Source organism: Gobio gobio (assembly GCF_949357685.1).
Source record: "Gobio gobio genome assembly, chromosome: 7".
NCBI classification, from domain to species: domain Eukaryota; kingdom Metazoa; phylum Chordata; class Actinopteri; order Cypriniformes; family Gobionidae; genus Gobio; species Gobio gobio.
Window position 1 is genome coordinate 43,728,958 of NC_137103.1, and position 22,590 is coordinate 43,751,547.

The window sequence follows — 22,590 nt, forward strand, 5'->3', positions numbered from 1 at the left end:
TTACTAACAGGGCAAATTAATGTGAGAGCGCAACTCTATAAAAGTGCAGATGGGAGTGGACAGTTTTGTACTGATCTACTGACGACGCGCAAATTAAACGAACGCAGACGCAGCCGGATCATTTCCATAATGACCAACGCAATCTACCCGTTTGCACCTGGTTTAAGACGTGCTTTTTTTGGGCGGTAAATAATGGCGCAAACACCAGTAAATTTACTCAGTGATTCATTTTAATACTCTCCTCGCATACATTTTGCACCTGAAAGGGAAACTCCTACAAATGCATATGCAATTTGGTCAGCCGCAAAAATAACCCTGTCCATGCCTTTCCAGCATTAATTTATCACTGCACGTCGTTTGTAAATCCTGGTAGTAGTTTTTAACGCCAAAAGAGGGTTTGCGCTGGCACAAGCTGTTAGTAAATCTGGCCCCTGGTGTGTTAAACAAATAACACTAAAAACACTAATAAAGTCATGCACAGTAAATGTGACTTGACTGATTTCAGCAGAGTTTCTGTTAGCACATATTTTAATAAGCATAAACATATTTGGTCATTTTTTTAAAAATAGAAATGTTAAAAAAGCTATTTTTATTTATATATTTCAGTACTGAATGAAATGTACTGATGATTGACATTTCTCTTCACTTTGACATCTTATCGTCTCGGTGAAGGATACATTCGATACTGCCTTACAATTTGGAGAAAACACTGTATCTATCTTAGAAGGCAGAATAATTATGCCTTAACATCATACGCGCATCATACACTACCGTTCAAAAAAACAAACAAACAAAAAAATACTTTCAATGAATGTATTTATCAGGAATTACATGAAAAAATGGGCTCCCCCTGTTGACTGCTGGTTCCTCCGAAGGTTTTATCTTCATCATTTTTGGCTTGCTCACTTCATGTTTGTAAGGCACTATGCATTATTATAAACACTATGTGTTATCATATCAACATTATTATTATGTAAAAGCCCAATCCAAATAAAACTAACTTGACTTACCAGTGATCTCTCGAACAGTGCGGAACACATTGAGTTTCTCTGGATCCAAGGGCTCTATGTTGTGGTATATGTCCCTGTAACACACATGAAGATCAATGCAAATACACATCATCAGTACATACTGAGAGCCACATCATTTCTTTAAGACATCAAGTAAAACCCGGCTGAAGCTAACTGTGAGAAACCCATTTGTAAAAAAACGAGTTATTATTAGAGAGTCCAGAAGGGCAGACTATCAATACAAATGCATTCGACCAGTGTCTGTTGACCACATCCATCCCAGCGTGCTGAATTTTCTAGATTTGTTCTAAGTCTCCATGCCTTATAATGTTCTTTTGAGCAGTACAGCAGGTTTTAATAGCACCATTGAGATGGAGATCTTCGGGGAGGATGTGTCCAGAACACCTGCTGACGCGGCGTGTGTGAGAGTGTGCACGTGGGAATACGTGTAAGAAATATGTACACTCCATATCACAGTTTGTGCTGGAGATGATGTCATCTGCATGCCTATCAGGATGTGCGTATGTGTGCACATGGGTTTTCCCAGCACGCTGCGCCTGCTGGCCCTGGATTGCTCTTTAAGAGCAGAGTCAGCTATATGGGGTTAGAGGGCCGGCCAATCAGGCACAGTGGGAACAGAAAGAGGCCACTGGAGGGAGCAGGTCAACCAGAGGTCAAATGACTTCTTGACAAGCTGACAGTCAAATATTTCACAGCACTTATATAAAGAGGGGGAAGCACATTTCTCATATAAAACCACATTAACCGTGGCCGTCTTGAGAGTCAGTAGAAGGTCTCGTAGGTCTTGCTTGACTGTCTAAACTCGCAAAGTGTGTTAACGGCACTTTTAATGTGTGCTATTAAACTGGTCACTGTTGTTTAGTTTTTTTACACAGCCATGATGTGAATGGTTTCTCTAGAGCTTTTCTTCCACATGATTCCCCTCCTGCATCATTAAAGCTGATGTTATCTGATAAAAAGAAGCAGCATAGGTCAAATGGCTTCCGACAATCCAATATCCGATATTCAGCTGAGTGTAATGGCTGTGAAGTGAGCCGACAAAGGCCGTGAAGGAGCCACTCTCACCCTTTAATGCCTGTGATGAGGAACACCAGATTTCCATTGATCTTAGTGCAGTTGATGAATCTGTCGATGTTGCTGGAGTCGACGGTTTGAGCCGTCTGAAGGCTGGCAGTGCCAATCCCATCACATGCTATAACATAAACCAGACAACTGTGTAAAAATCATGGATAGAACTTTCAAGTGATGTTTGAAAACTTTTGAGAGAAAGAATAAGTGACGAATGGTTAATGCCAGGTCAAATTAATTAGCAAGGTTCCCTCCGAAATACCATTCTTCACACATTACTGTTACCGCTATAAAACAGGGTTGTGGAAGCTAGTTTGAAATTGTAATTTTTAGTTTGCTAAGCTACAAGGTACTCATTAAATCGTTAAGTTAAAAATAAACTACTCTAAAAATTAGTACACTAATATTTTGTTATTTCACCATCAGAGCAGTATTTGCAATTATTGAGAGAGAGATGACATTCTAGAAGAGTGTTTATGGCCTTCACTGTGCACAATACATGTACTGTAATGTGATGCAGTGTTTTGTCACAATACACCGCTGCATAATGGACAAAGTAACTTGTTTACTGGAAAGGCTGCGCTATCTTGAAAACAGCAAAGCTACTGTCACACTATACAAACCAGCTACCAAGTTTTCTAGCTGATCAACCATCTACAATAGATCAGCTAATGACAGTAACTGAAGTAACCAATCACTTTACAAGTTGATTAAATTAATACATTTATAAATTTATATATATATATATATATACAATATTACAATCTATAACATTATACATTTATAACTTATAAATCAGTGTTGTTATGGTTAAATAAAACAATTAAAAATAATTTGCATTAGCTGAAGTAAAGCTGAAATAAAAAGCAATATAATTATTAAACTTAAATAAAAATGTAAAATGTTTAAAATAATAATAATTTTAAGCTAAAGCACTAAAATTATTAAAACTAAAACTGAAATAAAAAAAACTAATTAAAATTCCAAAAACATAAAATTACTCAAACTTAAAATAAAATTTAAATATAAAAGCTAATTCAAAATATTAATAAATAGAATATAAATGTGACCCTGGCCCACAAAACCAGTAAGTCGCACGGCTATATTTGTGGCAATAGCCAACAATACATTATATGGGTCAAAATGATCGATTTTTCTTTTATGCCAAAAATCATTAGGATATTAAGTAAAGATCATGCTCCATGAAGATATTTAGTATATTTCCTACTGTAAATATATAAAACATGTATTATTAGTAGTAATATGCATTGCTAAGGACTTAGACAACTTTAAAGGTGATCTTCTCAATATTTAGTTTTTTGCACCCTCAGATTCCAGATTTTCAAATAGTTGTATCTCGGCCAAATATTGATGATGTATAATGATGTATAAATTATGTATACATTTTAAAAAAAATGACCCTTATGACTGGTTTTGTGGTCCAGAGTCACAAATAATAATAAAACACTGCTATAAATTAAGAGTTGTGTAGCATTTAAGTTTTTGATCACAGATAGTGAAATTTAGAGTGTGTTTACATGCATGTTCTTAACCAATTATGTTTAATAAGTTGTCAATGCATGCGATCATCTAAACACGTTAATCCATTTTCCCATTTTCATGAGTAAGGTCATAAACAGCTTAAGAATAAACCTATCGCCACAGCTAGATTAATAAAGTCTTGTAAATGCTGTGTACTTGCATCGTCAGGTTATTGGTTTGCATGTAAACACAGACAACTGGTGTCCATGGTGTTGAAACGTGCAACCATCATTATAAATATGACATTTTGGTGAGCTTTAATGAAGTGTGGGATCACCTTTAGGGCAGATATCAGAGCAGGGGATGCACATCTTGATCCTGTTCTCCTCCACTTCCATCTTGTTGCTGGGACAGGCTCTGACACAGGAGCTGTGGTCCACCACAAAGTTATCTATCACGCCACACACAGAGGCAGAACAAACGGTTAGATGCCAGCGTGCCCCTGAACAAACTCTAAGCAATCTCTGTGAAAAAGGCCATTGACATTTTGTAATGGTAGAGGAGAAACATCCATTCTCAGAAGAAAACCATTAACACATCCGTGAAAACGCACTGGGGACATTGACTGTTGTGTGTGTGTGCGTGAAAAGAGCCCATTTCCGGCGGCGACTCTGCAGCGTGGCATTCATCACCAAAGAGGAGAGAGGGCTCACAGAGGACCAGATAAAAGAAGATGGAGCTCTCAAGTGCAGACGTCTCTCTTCAACGTTTACATGTAATGCGAATCTCGGTGTCTTACTGTGGCATTGGATTTAACGTGACACCAGAAGAACGAATAACCCTGGGTAAAACACACAACACTCACTTGACAGCCTAGTGAAACACAAGCAAACTGAGGATTTCAGAGCTGTCCCATTGAATGAAGTGGCCTTGTACGACTGCAGAGGGCGGTTAGGGTTATGGAACGGGTCTCTGAGTACTGCACGATAACATTCATCGTGGACAGAGCACTAGAGAGGGCGTCTGTCAGTGTGCAAACCCTTCATTCTGCAGCAGTGGCGGCCCAGCAAGGGGGAATAAATGGCACTCGTGCTCACCTATAACCACTGTTATCACTACTCTCTTTCATTATTTTGATGTTACTTTCTCATTCCCCATTCTTCAAAGAAGAATTCAAAGTCAGGCCAGTCCATAAGAAACTTTCATTGTTTCAATGAGAAACACACAAGATTCCTATCTACGTAATTACCCATTCGGGTCTATTCACAATCAGCTCTGTATTATATTGTATACAACTGTGTTGCATTGTATGCATGCATAATATAGTACTATATAGTACATACTTTGTTCAGTATTAAAAATGTACTTAGTCTTATACATCACATTTTAATGTGGGATGGACAAGAAAACGTATATCATTGGTTGAAATTAGGTTTATCTTCTGTTTGGGGACCCAAATTGGGGTCTCGGGTGCATTACTGCGCTGTGGTTGAAAAAAGAGGATGCGTTTTATTATAATATCTGTCCACTAGAATTTGATTAGGTTAGAGTAGCATATTAAATGAATGCGAAAGGGAAAATACATCTAGTTAAATTTTTATACATTACTCGTCTCTGAGAATCAAAAATAAATATAAAGAAATTCTCAACAGAACATGAGGGTTATCTTAATGTCGCTTTTAATGCATATTTTAATATTTTAACAGTAATTATTTTGAGATCAAACAATAGTTGCTGGACCCCCTGCAGAACTGCCACATATTCCCAGTTGAAGACCCCTTCTTTATTTCTTTTTCCCCCCTTTCCTTCTTTCTTTCCTCCTTCAAGTCAATAGGGAAAACAGAGGTCAAGAAGCTGAGTGAGATTCAGCAGACAGGCTCACTCCTGGGGCTCAATGTGTGGGCCGCACCACATCAGGGGCTCAGAGGAGCGTGAGGACTCAGGTGCTGCCGATCCGCCTCATTTGCATTCAATCTGAAACATGCTTACATGCCCGCTTGTGAACGCGCCTAGACATGGCACCTGATATCCATTTACGCTAGTGAAAGATCCAGCTAGAACCGAGTGTGTAAGCATACACAGGTTTATATTCATTCTCTCTGTCTTACGTGGGCACTTTTTCACGCAGAAAGCTCCATATGTGTATTTGGCCCGCGGGTTGTGCTCCAGCTGGAACGTGGTGGGGTTGTAGACAAAGGGCTGTGGGCATTGCGTCACACATGCACCGCTGTCGTTGAAGTTAGTGCAGGCCTGGACACAAAGAAACAAGGTTATTGACAGCAATACACATTCATTTAATAAAACAGCTGACAAAAACTTCTCATTTTTGTACATTATGCAATAGAACAAATTGCGGGAACACAAAATTGCCCCACTAATCAGCTTCAACCCACAAAAAAGTATGTCAACCAAGACCAATACTACATAAAAGCAATATAAAGCAGCAATGCTACTAATAAATAACGATTCAAACAGGCTAAAGGAATAGAAAATCTCTATGCTTTAGAAGTCTGACTTTAGAAACATCTGAGAATATATGTTTTCTGTTTTAGAGTTGCTGAGATGAAAAAAAATTGAAGACATTGATCCAAATCCCAATGCATGCGGAGAAAGTGCTTTTTCAATTAAAAGGGAACAATTGAGAAGTACAATGTCAATGATTACAGCTGAGGATAACTAATTAAAAAACCAGAGAGGTGCGATAAATCGCTTTCTCTGAGGGCCGGAGGAGCGAGGAGAAGTCAGAGACGGTCGGGATCTGCCCAGGCAGCACGTAACAAAAGAGCTACAGAGGTGTGGCCCCACTCTCATTCACAGCAAAGCATTGTGGGAGGAAATGAGATTTTAATGGTATCTCCAGTGCAAAGAACTTCTCCTATAGGGAGATTTCAGGTCAATAGCGAGTCATCTGTAGGCAACATGGATCTCTTTTGCAGAAGTGAATATCACAGCTGAACAAAAACCCACAGATAAGGTGAGGGAGCCAGAATGGGTATGCCGCTGTTACCGTAACGCTTATACAATTGCAGGTTTATGGGATGCTGATAAGGCCATAGATGACTGACAGACTGTGTGTGTGTGTGTGTGTGTGTTTTGGGAAAAAGTTATTACATACTGAGACATCTAAGAGGGTTGTGTGCAAGTATGTTGACGCTGGATGTAAAATGTGAAGTTAGGGCTTCTATTCGACTGAAAAAGATGTTGACTAGTCGTGAGTCAGTGCTTAGAAAGCACAATGCCTCTAGTTTTAATTTATTTTCACATTTGCATAATTTCAAACACAGTGAGGTTTAAAAGTTTGATTCCACATTCAAATTTGAGATTCAAAATCTAATTAAAACTTATAAAAACACAAAGTTTTAAGAATCATTCTAATTCTATGAGAATAAGGAAGTCCACACCACAACTATAATAATAATAACAACAACAAGAATGAATTTTCCCCCAGCTGATAAATGATACATATTTTTACAGCCAATCATAAACCATCTTGCTTTAAAGAACTTGGGAATTTAAAGTGGCAGACGACATAATTGCAGTGAAATAAACAGAATGTCATTGTGCGTTGGTGTGGACGCTTTTATATTTATAGTTATAGCTATGTTTATAGTTATCTTATCATTCTTGATGTGAACGGACCTTAACTTTTGTAAAACGTTGAAACCCCACTTTATATTTGACTATGACAGGCAAATACACAAGGACATAGTTTGTGGACAGAGGAATTTTCGCCCTATTGTCATCATATAGAACAAACTGTAGTCATGTGATCTGTGGCTAGTTGACACAGAGACAAAGCATCAACTAGTGGCAGAGCTAATCGACTGTATTCTGCAATCAGAAGTGTGCTACAAGGGTGGGTGTAATACTGAAGACATACATAGCAGTCCGTGTCCTTTGGTCCTGAACAGCCTCCAGCACACTCGCGATGGCAGCAGTCACTGACGTACGGCCCAAAACAGCGGTCATCACACTGCTCGGCGCACACCGTCTTCGTCACTGAGAAAGAAAAAGAGAGACAAGTTCAGAAACGGTGCATTTTCTGATGAAAATTAGCATTAGTGTTAACCATAATGCCTCATTGTACTACACAGCTGTCTAGATGCCGGTAAGAGTGGTATTGTGAGTAAACAGAGCTCTAGCCAGAGAGAACAAGTGGTGATGTGTGGTCTTCAGAGCGATGGGGAACATGGAGCAGAGCTGCTTTCCTACTCCTAGCGATACTCACAGTAATGAATAAAGACATTCACAGTAATTCCTACCATATGGCTTGCTGAATACATCTCCGGTGTAGCTGATGAATGAGCTTAGGGAGCTTTCTGAAATATACTTTAGGGCAGAGATATACTTTACATGCTGTAAGGATGCAAACGCAGATGTGAATGCTTGGCTAATGCAACTCTTCTTACGTTGTTAGGATAGTAACAAACCTTAATCGAGGGTGTGATAGAGTTATTATCAAAATGGACAAAATATTATTTAGGTACCATTCAAAAAACTAATTTCCATGTGAACACAGTATATTTAAAATTTGAATTTATTCCTGTGATGGCAAAGCTGAATTTTCAGCAGCCATTACTCAAGTCTTCAGTGTTGAACAGTTGCACTGCTTAATATCTTTTGTGGAAACTGATTCCCCACGGTTTTTTGATGAATATAAAGTTCAAAAGAACAGCATTTATTTGAAATAGAAATCTTTTGTAACATTATAAATGTCTTTCTTCACTTTTACTTTTTTTGTTTACTTATTTACCAATTTAATGCATCCTTGCTGAATAAAACTTTTTTTAAATGGAAGATTAGATAGCTGTGAATGTGTCGACTTTAACTAACTTCTCCAGTAAGATTCTCCTAAAACAGTTGCTCTGCCATCACAAATGTTGACCTGAAAAGAGAAAACTAGCTATAGTCGAATACAGTTTACGCAAATGGCCAGTGGGTTACGTTATGCATCATAGTTCTGAAACAATGAACAAAATCACAAATACATTTTGTACACTGTACAAAAATCCTACAAAGACTGTCATTTTAATTTATCTACCAGCCCCCACATGAATGTGTGAGTGTAAGTGCGACTAGCACGGTGCTTGTAAAATATTGTAATTGGATTTCCACGGCAGCATTTGCATGTGCATGCTTGTTCAGGCTGACTGCACGCTACACAGCCTCTTATAAATGCGTGTTAATTCTTTATCAAGAGTTCATAAGTCTCTCTAAGCGTGACAGGGTTCAGATGTACATGGATCTTGGTATGTTGACATAAAATTTCAAGCCGTGACAGCAGTTGCCAGCTAGGTAACATGCTATAATTAATCTAAAACTACCTAAAATAGTTTTATAGTTACAAGTACAGTTACTATAGCTTTATAATTTTAGTAACTACTATACATGCAGTTATTATGATCTCATGCTAATTGAATATTTATAATTTCAAAGTCACACTTCTTACTGAATACATTCCTCCATTAAACAAAAAGAGAGCTTATTAAAACTAAACTAATCACATCAATGATACCTACTGGGTGATCAGAAATATGGCCCACCCAGTCATTGTCCGACAGATAATATTACCAGGAGAATTAACAATATGCAGTAAGAGTAAAGTGTTTAAAAGTTCACCAAACCTTCAGCTGTATCTGGTTGTGTGTAGCACCTGCGGCTCAGCATATCCTTTTGAATGATCCCAAAGTTGGAGGTTTATTTTTAGATTCCAAAACTTTCAGTCTAATCTTAATTAATTAGGCCACACAAATAAAAAAAATAGAAAAAAAACCTTATTACCTTGGCACCAGGGAAAATAATAATAAATGTTGATATGAACCCTTCAAGAGAACTGTAAAAAAATCTAATAGGGCATTGAAATGGTGATTATCTCAGCACCTATGCACACTTTCCCATGTACATTTATATAACATTTAAACTAAAATGTTACATTCATACCTATTTACATTCATAATGCATACATTCAATACCGCATAATGTAGCTAAGGATTTTATTTCTGTGAAAAGGTACATAATCGATACACTACGAGAGACATGTATACAATTATATGAACAGATTCAATTGATGTAAATTGGCCTTCCTCTGAAATACCACTTTTCCACTGCCTTTATGGCAGTGTAAGCCATTACCGCATAGACACCAAATGGCCAAAACAAAAGACATTTTACTGAACTAAAGGCCTACTCTGAAGAGCGATGAGAGGTTGATTCATTTGCCATAAAACACGTTTTTTAAAATACATCCAGCTCTGGCAATTATACACCATCAATCTGATAAAGTACACAGAAGACTATAAAGCACAGAATATTTAGCCACTGAGAGTTTCATTAGCGGCTCAACTACCGTGTTTTACAGCGCAGACACATTTTAGGTCAAGAAGCAGCGCTCTTGTTTAGATGTAATCCCCGTTTAGCTATGCACAAATTGATTCCAAATCTAATTATGCTTCAAAGAAATCATTATTTGAATACACTAGATTGAAATATTTACTCAGTCTCCACTGGGTTGAGGAGAAATACAGATTTAAGTTTGCAGAAATGACAGGGAAGCTACAGCGAAAATCCAACAAGAATGTTTAATGCCCTCAACTTAGTAAATAGCTTCATTAGCGTGAGATGGAACTCAAATCCATTTCACAGTCGTGCAGTTCTCCAATTACTTCGTCCTTATCGTTTCGACAATTAAGACTACTCAAGCTAGGCGGCTGGTGGCGAGGCGAGCTGCGGATTTAACCGCTGTGATGAGAGAAGGAAGGTGAGGACGGCGAGACGAGAGAGGAGAGAGAACAGACGGGACTTATCTGGTGCAGTGCGGTGACATGTAGTGTCTTTGTGGAGGTAGTGCAAAGCTTTGCTTACGACTATCTAAATGAGATCAGAATATACTAGAGAGAAAGAGAGAGAAAGAACAGGCTGTGCTCCAAAACCTAGTGAACTGCTTATGTCTGCAACATTTTTAGTTCACCCAAAAATGAACATTCTGTTATTATTTACTTGCATTGTTCCAAATCCATATGCTGTTACGTGTTCTATGGAACCGACATTTTTGGAGAATCGTTACACAGATTTTTTTTCATATAAGAGCAGTTCAGATGAGATGAGGATGAGCAAAGCTAGAATAATAATGCTAGAATTTTCATTTGCTTTGATGAACTGCCCCTGTAAAGATACAGTAAGGTCCCAAAATAGGTAAGAAGCATGATTATAGTCACAAAATCCAAAGAAACTATATCACATGTACAATATTTCACGGAGAAGGCAATTCCATAATGATATAATAATTCTGATGAGCTCAATGAAAGAATCCATCCAAGATATTGTTTATAAAAAGTACTGTATATACACTACCATTCAAATGTTTTTGAAATAAGTCTTTTTTACAGTGTGTTCACAAAGGCTGCATTTATTTGATCAAAAATACAGTATTATTGTCATGTAGAAATAATTCTAATATGCTGATTTGATGCTCAAGAAACATGTATTATCAACAATACTGAAAACAGTTGTGCTGCTTAATATTTAAATCCAGTAAAACATTTACTTGAGAATAGAAATATGTTCAAAATCACTTTTGATTAATTTACCGTATCCTTGTTAAAGAAATGTATGATTTTTGTCCCCCGAAAAATAAAACTTTTCAATGGTAGTGTACACATCTTTCAATAAATACAATTTAATTGATGAGTATTGATACAATAATTGAATGTTCTATCATATATTTGTGTGTACTGTGTATATTCACATTAACATCAACTGAGATTCCAGTCTTTTGTGCGCTTTGCTACTTATACTAGTTTCTGTTCTAAATGGGTTACTACATATGAGGTTCCATTTCTGTTAGTATGCTTGCTTGATTTAGAAGAGAGACAGAAGCGCCTGTTCAAATAAATGGTTTCTCCATATAAATAACAGATTTTCTCTCAGAGGTCTTGAAGATGGAATGAAAACAAAACTGAACGAGAAGAATGAGAGTGTGTTGGTACCCAGATGGAGGGACAGAGTGAAATGACAGGTACATCTGCAGAAGAGAGAGGAAAGAGGAAGCAGGCAGGACATTATGATTAATTAGAGTGTATTTGAGAAGCAAAAAGGCTCATATTCTCCTACTTGACCCGCCAAACCATTTTACTGTATGGAGAAGTCTATAAAAATGATTGTCCATTACGTGAATAAATGGTGATATCACCAGGGTAGTACAAATTTCAGGTACATGATAGTTTTCCTGCCATTCCGTAAAGTGAAATTGCTCTGCTCTGCTCATCTGTGTGATGATACTGTCGTGAATACAGATACATGGTCTCATAGATGTGCTGAAACACCATTAGCAGTTCCAGACAGAGCCCGCAGACTTTCCGATCTTTTTTAGGGGAGAATCTGCAGAAATTTGTGGCAAGAATTTAAATATGCATAGTTTTCAGACAAAACAAGCTACAAAACATGGAAAATAAAAGTCTATGGTAAAATTAAAGAACTACACACCTATTTTTAGGTAAACGTTTTTCTTGCCAATCACTGGTATGGATCAAACGGATGTTTCACACTGATTTCTAGCTCCATATGAATATGTCAGGAGCAGGCGATGTGCATAACTTTGTATATGAAAGGCGTTCTAATTCTGTGGAAATCTGTGGAATTTTCTGCAGAAATGATCTGCGCAGATTCCTTGTGTGCCTGCCAATTAACTTTCCATCTCCTCCAGCTCATGCTAATGACATAAGAGTACTGTAATGCAAACTGCCATGAGAGGCTTTTCTCTAATATGGAAAATTCAAAAATTTAATCAGAAAAAAAATCCAATACAAGTTGAGTGTTTTGTCCTTAAAAACAGACCCTTACGGCTGCATTAGCGAGCTTTTCGAGGCAGAGGTAATGACATGTTTTTGAGCTGTCTGACTTGGCATTTGACTGCATTATAAGACTGCACGTCGAGGGAAATCAGAGTTACTGCGTGTTGTGATCAAGCTTGTTGAGAGGAAGCCTGCAAGAGAGAGACAGACAGAGTATCGGTCTACGTGTGAGAGTTTTGAGGGACCTAAAGTAATTAATCCTGGCAGTTTTAAGTGCAGCTGGTTTCCGCAGCTACATGCGAGAGGAGAGGGAGAGTCAGGCTCCCCGTCTATCTCTTCAATTATCCTCCACAGGGAGGGCAGCGGTGTGCCACGGCCTGCTGGAGGTGTCGTATCGGGCATGTGGAGAAAGCTGGAGAACTCTCACAGAGTGGAACGACTCTTCACCTCTCTCTGGCGGCTGTCTCTGCACAGTCTAGATATTATATTCATGAGTAAAAGTTACTTCTGAGAGATGTTCCTAGGCTGGTTACTGAAAAGCTGCAAATTCGAATCCTGTGAGGAATGATTGTCAAACACTAGTGGAAGTGACACTCTGTCATGTGACCAAAGGTTGAAAAAACTAACTACTGTACATTCAGATGTAGGCATATATTGACAAAAGTTTTGGGACGACTGCCTTTACATGCACATGAACTTTGATGACATCCCATTCTTAATCCGTAGGGTTTCATTTGGAGTTGGCCCACCCTTTGCAGCTATAACAGCTTCAACTCTTCTGGGAAGGCTTTCCACAAGGTTTAGGAATGTGTTTAGGGGAATGTTTGACCATTCTTCTAGAAGTAAGGTCAGGCACTGATGTTGGACAAGAAGGCCTGGCTCGCAGTCTCCGCTCTAATTCATCCCAAAGGTGTTCTATTGGGTTGAGGTCAGGACTCTGTGTAGGCCAATCAAGTTACTCCACACCAAACTCGCTCATCCATGTCTTTATGGACCTTGCTTTGTGCACTGATGCGCAGTCATGTTGGAACAGGAAGGGGCCATCCCTAAAACTGTTCCCACAAAGTTGCGAGCATGAAATTGTTCAAAATGTCTTGGTATGCTGAAGCATTAAGAGTTCCTTTCACTGGAACTAAGGGGCCAAGCCCAACCCCTGATAAACAACCCCCACCATAATCCCCCATCCACCAAACTTTACCCTTGGCACAATGCAGTCAGGCAAGTACCGTTCTTCTGGCAACCACCAAAACCAGACTCGTCCATCGGATTGCCAGACAGAGAAGCGTGATTCGTCACTCCAGAGAACACGTCTCCACTGCTGTAGAGTCCAGTGGTGGCATGCTTTACACCACTGCATCCGACGCTTTGCATTGCACTTGGTGATGTAAGGCTTGGATGCAGCTGCTCGGTCATGGAAACCCATTCCATGAAGCTCTCTACGCACTGTTCTTGAGCTAATCTGAAGGCCACACAAAGTTTGGAGGTCTGTAGCTATTGACTCTGCAGAAAGTTGACCGTGGAGTATTTAGTAGTGAGGAAATTTCACGAATGGACTTATTGCACAGGTGGCAACCTATCACCAGGCTTGAATTCACTGAGCTGCTGAGAGCGCCTATTCTTTCACAAATGTTTGTAGAAGCAGTCTGCATGCCTAGGTGCTTGATTGTATACACCTGTGGCCATGGAAGTTACTGGAACACCTGGATTCAATGATTTGGAGGGGAGTCCCAATACTTTTGGCATTATAGTGTACATTCCTCATTTCACACTGACCCACATTTTGGACCATTATAAAGTCACTAGTAAATTTCTGACACTTACAGCTCTGACACTGGTCCTCCTTTGGCCCCCAGCAGCGTCCATTACATGCTCTATGACACCTTTGACCTGCAACCAGGAATGAAAACATTTAGTTATTGCAAGTTTCTGCATTTTAATAAAAGATTACACAAACAAACATGTTTTATCTGAAAAAACATTCACGTATGCACTTGTGCATAATAAGACCAGAAAGATTGGTGCACTTAGAAAGTCAATTTTGATTTCACATTGACTTTAAAACTTTTAAGTGTGCCTTCTTATCACATGATCGTTATTGCGTCATACACTGTCTTAGGGTTCTATCATACACCAGGTGCAATGCGACGACAGGCGTCACGCGACGCAAGTGGTTTTTGCTAGTTTCAGCCCGACGCAGTTATCATTTTCACGTCCAGCACCACGTTGTTTAAATATCAAATGCACTCGCGCCCCTCTGTTTGCCCATGGGTGTGCTGGTCTGAAAACTAAGTGTGTTCAGTTGCATTGTTGGTGCGTTGCTATTTTGAGGCAACAGATATCAACTGTGCCATTGACCAACAAAAACCTGGTCTGAAGTCAATACAATTTTTTGTGTTATTTAAAGGACGCGTTAGTTAGGTGTCCAACACGTGTACACTCTGCTAATTACACACACAGGGACATGCAGCAGCACACAAACATTTTGAATAATAAAACAACAAGCGTTCCGTCTTTCTGCCCGCAAATTCCACCATGTACATAATGAATCCGCCATGGTGCAAGTGCAACTGGCTTTTAAAGGGAATGGGAGATGAGACTCTGATTGGTTTATTGCACGTTGCCCTACGTGCACCTGCGCCATGCGCTTAGAACGTTAAAATAGGGCCCTTAATGTTTAATCACATGCAGAAACCATAATCTGGATCATTCTGCTTTGGGATAGAACTCTTTTTATCCGCACTGACCCTGTTCTGATGAAGCGGGGAAGAGTCATCGCTGACTGACAGAACAATGTTCTCCCTGACTCTCCGGAGCTCTGCTTGAATCCTTCCTGCCCCAGAGGAGACGGCCCGTATGGCTTTGCTACACTCATCTGCGGTGGCTGTTCTGCCACCCAAGCTTAATTGACTGTTGGGTAATTGCAGTGTGAGCATGGCTGACTGATGGAGTGTTGTCCTCTGTCCCTGTTCCACTTCAGTTAAGAGTAATTACACTAGTGGCTTACTCTCTTCAACTACATGGGCCAGGCACTTTTGACTATCTCCCCTTTTTAAACATCACCCTTTTTTTACACACTCTCTCTCGGTTCCCCTTTTTCTGCCCAAGTACTTGATTGCTCTGTTGTTCATGGCAAACTTTTGTAAGATATGTGAGAAAGGGCCAATTCATTCTAATATCTCAGCCTAAATGAAAATTCTGTCTTCATTTACTCACCATCATGCAATGGAAATTAGGTTACGTTCGGACTGCAGGTAAATGTGGCCCAAATGTTTTTTGCTCATACTGTATGACAGTATTTTGTCATGACAGTGTGAACAGCACAAACCACATGGAAACTAATCTTTTCAATTATTTTCAATGTGGTCCTAAACCTGATTCAGGTCTGATGTTTTGCAATGTGACCTCAGTCTGAACAGTCATATCGAAATTCATGCAACTTATGTCACTCTAGATCGACATTAGTCACAATTCTGCGCTCATGGGAATCACTTTAAAGATTTTACATGCCCGAAGTTATCAAGACAGTTGCGAAAGGTAGTCAGTGAAGGACAGTGATGTGTCACAGCTCACAAGTATTACACGTGACGTGACAGCTCTATATACAAGCAAAACATCATAAATGTTTAATAACTCTCTTTTTTTGCATCCATGTCTTTGTACTCTATGCAACTTATACATTATAATCCACATCTTCTGAATTCATATACGATAGTATCATGTGAGAAATAGATGTAGCTTATACGAGCTGTATGGGTCACTTTTATGGTGCCTTTTTGAGCTGGGAAGCTCCTGGTCAATGTGAAGATTGTTTCACAATAACAAAACATCTCTTCCTGTTTCCACTGGAAAGAGAATGTCATTCAGGTTTGAAAATGAAATGAGGGTGAGTAAATAATGACAGACACGCTCAAGGTCTCATTTGGTTCATTTTAATGTTTACATTGACCATCAAGATCATCCTATGCTTCACTCTACCGCCTACTGCTTCTGACCTAATCTGAAGGTTACAAACATTGGAAATAAGTCATTGATAAACATTGGCTGGAAGGGCAGGATTGCATTTTAATTGGTAAAAGGAGCGCTGCTTATTCCCTGTTGTTTTTCTGAATAGCTAATGTAAATAACCTCACTAAATAACTAAATAAAATCAATGAGGACAATTCCTCCACCAAAACTCTAAGAGATTATAGAGGATTACAAACTCAACACCCTTGATCTGGGCTGTGGGGAGAGAAACAGATCAAGAAGACTGATTGATTGGACATAATGTGAGCCTCTCAAAATTATCATAAAAACTTTGTTTTTTAACTCTTTTTCCGTCATTGACGGAAATTTCTGTCATTTGTGAGAAACCGCTTCCCTGCCATTGATGGAATTTTCCAGCTTTACGTGTTTTCCCTGTTATACGGTAATGGGTGCTATCACGCAACTTCTGAAAGAGTACTGAATCTCCTGATCAAAACACATGCGAAGAAGAAGCAGAAACAAGCGATATCATATGTAATCATATGCATATGTAAAATAACGCGATCACCAACATTAAACAGCATGTAAATCAATACTGCCTAATGTTACCGAATGAAATGTCGAACCAGGATGAGCTATAGGACTGTGCAACCTTTGGGGGTGCTGGTGGACATATGGATGGATCTAGTCCATCTATATTTTGATCATCATTCTGAATCCAATCTAGTTGACAAAAAATTTAATTTTCTGTAGCTTTTTGCTCAAAATGTTGCTTTAAAAAAAAAAAAAAAAACTTACCCACATTCAAGTGTTGATAAAAAAAAAGAATGCGTGAAGCTAGAATACATTTTTTTTGTTTAAAAGCAGAAGGCCTGTTCTTACTTTTGATAGTGTTAGGCTATTTATACAACAAAATATTGTGGGGGCAATTACATTTTTGTGAAAATGATCCAAACCGCTGGCAGTAGCTGACAATTAAATTTTTTTAAATGCTGCCGGGGAAGTTAAGATTAGTTAACCCCAAAATGAAATCTCATTCTCATCTTGTTACCATATGCCGTTTTTTTGTCTTTTTTAGACATGGAACACAAAAGGAAAATATTTGGTCTTTTCCTATACAATAATAGCTCATAATGAATTAAATTTTTTGGGTGAACTACTGTCAGGTGTGGTTGAACACACACAAATCCAAAAAGAATCAAGAGTTAATAAACATGGAGAATACACAGGAGAATCAGAACAGCAACTACATAATAACACAAGCAAGACCGAACAAAGGCTAAGTTCACAATGTCAGTCCAAATCCAATTATTTGTGTATCCGATTGGAATCTGATCCAAATGATTCATTGTCCACATTGTGTATTGCAACTGTTCAGATCAGATGTGTATCCAGTGCTGCTCTTTTTTTTTTCGGAATATCTGCATTAGCTTTTATGGTAATGTCGTTGCGTTGGTAGGTATACGCTAAAAACAACAACAACAACCACAACATGGAGGGATTTGTAATACAGGTGTTGTCTTATTTACAACATGAAAATGTCAGCGGCAGAAACATCGGAGGCTGATTTGAGCGACTTTATTCCGTGCTGTAGTCTCCACCGTTCTCAAAACATGTCTCCATTATATTATCATTTTCTGCTCGTCCGCATGTTTCCATTAACAAAGTCTAATGTTTACATTTTACGTGACATGAGAAAGTCACATAAACCATGCAAAATCCAATCAGAGCAGTCAGACTGAAATGGATTTCCATATGAATGTAGCTCGAAACGTCATTTCATGTGATTTTTTGCCATTCACACCGGCTAAATCTGATCAGATTTCAATCAGATATGCACAAAAATCAGATTTGGACTGACAGTCTTAACATAGCCCAAGAACTAAGGAAACTAAGGGCTTAAATACACAGGGAGAGTTAAGTAACCTGGACAGAAACAGATGCAGGATCACTAAGGACTAATGACTAAGGAACACAGGCAAAACCTGAGCAGGAAAAACAAAATTAAAAAACAACGACACTAAACAGACATAGAAATAACCCTGACAACTACAGTATACAGCAAATGGAAAAAAAACAAAAACAAAAAAACAGTGTGTCAGTGTATAAGATTTTTCTTCAGGATTCTTTGATGAATAGAAAGAACGTTGGTACACGACCATTCAAAAGTGTGGGGCCAGTAAGAGTTTTTTTTTAAAACAATTTTATCCAGCAATTGATCAAAAGTGCCATGAAATATATGTATAATATTTATATTTCTATTCCAAATAGTATTCCACCAAATCAGTACATTAGAATGATTTCTGAAGGAAGACTGGAGTAATGGCGGCTAAAAAAATCTGCTTTGCCATCACAGGAATAAATTACATTTCAAAAACTTCTTTCAAAAACATTTCAAAAATCACACTGACCCCAAACTTTTGAACAGAAGTGTAACAATCCATTTTTGCACCTCATGCTCTAATAATTGGTCAGTACTCACAGAAGCTGCTGCTATTAGACGGCACGACCAGGTGATCAGGGCGGGCGTTCTTCACTATATCCTGCCAGTGGATTGTATCGGCGTGACACAGGAACTTATTCTGGTCCACATACACCCCTCCATTCAGAATTTCTGTTAAAACACAGACAGCAACAATAAAACACCATTCAGTACTTAATGACTTATGTCAGTGGACACCTCTGAGCGTATCATTCCAGTGAAGGTGACCTCATCAATATCTTACTTTACATGGGATATAGCAAGGTTAGGCTCTCCTGAGAACAAAGATAATGTATAAAATAATTTGATTTCTTCACAATGTCTCTTCTTGACCCTCCGGTGTCAGAACTGGCCTAATTCTGCTGGTTAGTCAGACTGGTGCTTTAAAGGGACAGTTCATTCAAAAATATATTTTTTTACTCACGCTAATGTCTTTCCAAACCTGTACGACTTTTTTTTTCTACAACACAAAAAGAGAAATTATTAATAATGCACTAGTTGTTCTTTTGGAATTAGAATAAATGGAGTGGTAAAGCTTAAAAATGATGTAAACTTTCAATAAATTATCAAAACTGTACCAAGAACTCTCTGTACAAGGCATGCATTATATATATATATATATATATATATATATATATATATATAATGTCAGACTGGTACTTTAAAGGGACAGTTCATTCAAAAATATATTTTTTTACTCACGCTAATGTCTTTCCAAACCTGTACGACTTTTTTTTTTACAACACAAAAAGAGAAATTATAAATAATGCACTGTTTGTTCTTTTGGAATTAGAATAAATGCAGTGGTAAAGCTTAAAAAGGATGTAAACTTTCAATAAATTATCACAACTGTACCAAGAATTCTCTGTACATGGCGTGCATTATATATATAATGAAATTATATAATATATAATTAGTGCAAGAGGATGTGGTGCTGGTCCTTCAAGAGTCACTCTCAACCTATCTGTCTATAAAGCCTATAAAAAAAAACGTATTCATGTATTTAACAACACTTCAGCTTGTGATTCTTATTTAGTGGGGGTCATTTTTTAGGATTCTTTACCTAATTTAAGTCTCTGAGATCCTGACACCTTGCACTTCTGGAGACTCCAGGTAGGTTGCAGCTCTGGAAAATGGTGGCGCTGGAGACTAAAGGGTTCCTGATGGTTTCACCCTTAATTCTTCACCTTAATTCTTAATTATTTTGCAGTTAACAGGTGTCTTTTCCTCACCACCTGTTTTTGTCTGATCCTGCTGACCCAATGAGCATTTCACTGTCCAATGGTCATGCCTTAACTGCAATGCCTAGTATTGCATTAGTATTGTATCCTTCTCATGGGCATTTAATAATTTTTGACTTTTCAGTCTGAGTTAAATTCAATTCAATTCAATTCAATTCAAATGTATTTGTATAGCGCTTTTCACAATACACATTGTTTCAAAGCAGCTTCACAGAAAGTGCATTTCATAAATGTACATTGAAAAATGTTAGAAAAGAGAATGTTAAAGAAAAAATGTTAGGATAAGTTAATCAATCATGTATTATTTTAGGCCATAACAACGCTGGCGTTGAGTCGTCTCTTCACAGGCGTCGAGTCGTCTCATCACAGGTGTCGGGGCATCTGAAGTCTCCATCAGAGGCTGGATACAAACTGGAGCTGACGAACTAGTTACCTCGGGACTAGTGTCCCGAGATAACAACAGAAAAGCAGAAATCTCTTTTTTGGCTCATTTTATCTGTAAAAGAAAACATGCCTAATAATTCTGCACACCTGAATATAAGGTGTTTTTCATTTCCAGCCTTCGTGAACAATTATATATCACTTATACATTATTAAATACTAAATTAATAGTAGTTAGTAGGATTACTGTGGTTTGGAATTGGTCAAATGTGCCTGGAAAAAAAATATGATCAGAAAATCAACGTGCCAAATAATTCTGCACACAGTGTATATTCAATCTCTTTTGATGTTCAGGAACAGGGGCGTCGTACACTTAGTATTTTTGAGGGGGTACCATTGAGGGTTGGGGGGGTCCAGTGGGTAATATTTTTTATTTAATATTATTTCCACGGTGACGTGTCATGCTTATCATATTCTGATTTTTAAATACGTGTAAGTATGTGTTTTTTTGTGATCTGTGATTGTGTCTTTTATGATATTTGTATGCCGCGTTTACATCCTTTTTGGAGCTTGAAAGCTCCAGTCCCCATTCATTGAAATATTTTTTTTCAAAATGTCTTTTTATAATCAAAAGTAGAAAGTACTGTACTGTTTGGAATTAAATTGGAGTGAATAAATAATGACAGATTTTAATCTGCCACTCTTCTGACTATCCCTTCAACAAACAGGCCAGACAAATTTGACTCTTACTGCTATTATTAATAACCCTAATCTGTTTTTATTGATATTTTCCCCCTCTTCATTGCATTTCCCCCCACTTCCTTCCTTCCGCTCCTCTGAGAGATGTCTTCTCCCAGCAGACACAAACAGAGGGAAGGAAATGATTACATTCCCCGACAATGTCAAAATCAGATCCATCCTGGATTTGGAGCTCCGACAATCTGGACAGCAGTGCTAACATATTTCTAATTTCATATTTCATCTGCAGGGAGACACTTCTCAATCCTTTTCCCTAATATGCATCATACGGTTTCACACGGATCAACGGATCTGGAGAGGAATCAATCTGTTGTTCCCCTCCCCACGAGTTCACGGGTGAGACATCTCTGTTTGGGCACACCAGACGACAATGAACATTATGATCTTAACGTGTCTGGAGTAATCCTCACTTGCGTGGACAAAAACACTGGAGAGCTTATAACAGATTTGCATTATTTACTGCACTGGATTTCTCTTTCACGGCTACAGGAGATTAGCCGTGTGGCGGTAGAACAGATGAGACATATTCATAACCACGGGCCATCTGAAACTGATAATAGCCTAACAAAAGCTTGATTAAACTGTACTCCATGGATGATTGGAGACAGTGTTATTGTGTATTTCCCCTATCTCTACAGGGCATTGAGAAACCTGTCGCTCAATGGATAAATTAATTTTAGTGTTCTCCGCGTCTGACATGCTGGGAGGGCTGAACGCAAATGTCTCAAGCTCTCCTAGAGGCAAGAATCAGGAAAACAAATAAATGCAATGGCAGAACAAAGCAGGGGTCCTCAGACGGCCCAACCGGTTGATGGAGGGCCGGGAACGCTGCCTTTCTCTCTACAGACGATCCAACTTTACTGAACCTTAGCGTGTACATCAGATAAGAACACCTGAGGCAAGAGAGTCCACAACTGAAGACAACATAGGCTCAGTCAGCACCAATTATGCTATTATATCATAAAACACTGACCATACAATAAAGCAGATCATGTGTTTACATGCAAGCATCATGTAAATGTACACGAGACGTTCATCTAATGCATCTAACTTCCTACTCAAACGTTCATCATTCTCAAAGACAACATTCAAAGCCCCCTATACAGGCTATGAAATTTCCTATGAAAAAAAACAACAGTTAAACATTAAGTTATAGATTTAGATTTGATATTTATATTTAATACTTTAATTTACATTTGACATTTATATTTAAGATTTGCATTTATTTATCCCCTACACAGCATAAAAATGAAAGCTGAAGGAAAATATTTGTGATAAATCTGAAAAAAATGAGGCACATTATCACCCTAATCTCAGTTTCTCAGCTGGCACAGATTGGCAAGCAAGTTACCTGTATCAAAGGACACACAGCTGGAGGGGTAGGAGTGAGC

At 38.3% G+C, this 22,590-nt stretch overlaps 1 protein-coding gene across 4 annotated transcripts in view; it reads right to left on the bottom strand.

Moving 5' to 3' along the window:
- Positions 1-22,590, bottom strand: part of erbb4b (erb-b2 receptor tyrosine kinase 4b) — a 429,788-nt gene that overhangs the window by 101,204 nt on the left and 305,994 nt on the right. For all 4 annotated transcript variants that reach the window (XM_079822543.1, XM_079822542.1, XM_079822541.1 and 1 more), the window contains exons 4-10: positions 18,819-18,950; positions 14,192-14,257; positions 7,462-7,580; positions 5,690-5,831; positions 3,919-4,032; positions 2,097-2,223; positions 1,011-1,084 (exon numbers count right to left, since the gene is read on the bottom strand). In XM_079822543.1, the coding sequence (XP_079678669.1) occupies positions 1,011-1,084; positions 2,097-2,223; positions 3,919-4,032; positions 5,690-5,831; positions 7,462-7,580; positions 14,192-14,257; positions 18,819-18,950 (774 nt within the window). The remainder of the gene's footprint in view (positions 1-1,010; positions 1,085-2,096; positions 2,224-3,918; positions 4,033-5,689; positions 5,832-7,461; positions 7,581-14,191; positions 14,258-18,818; positions 18,951-22,590) is intronic.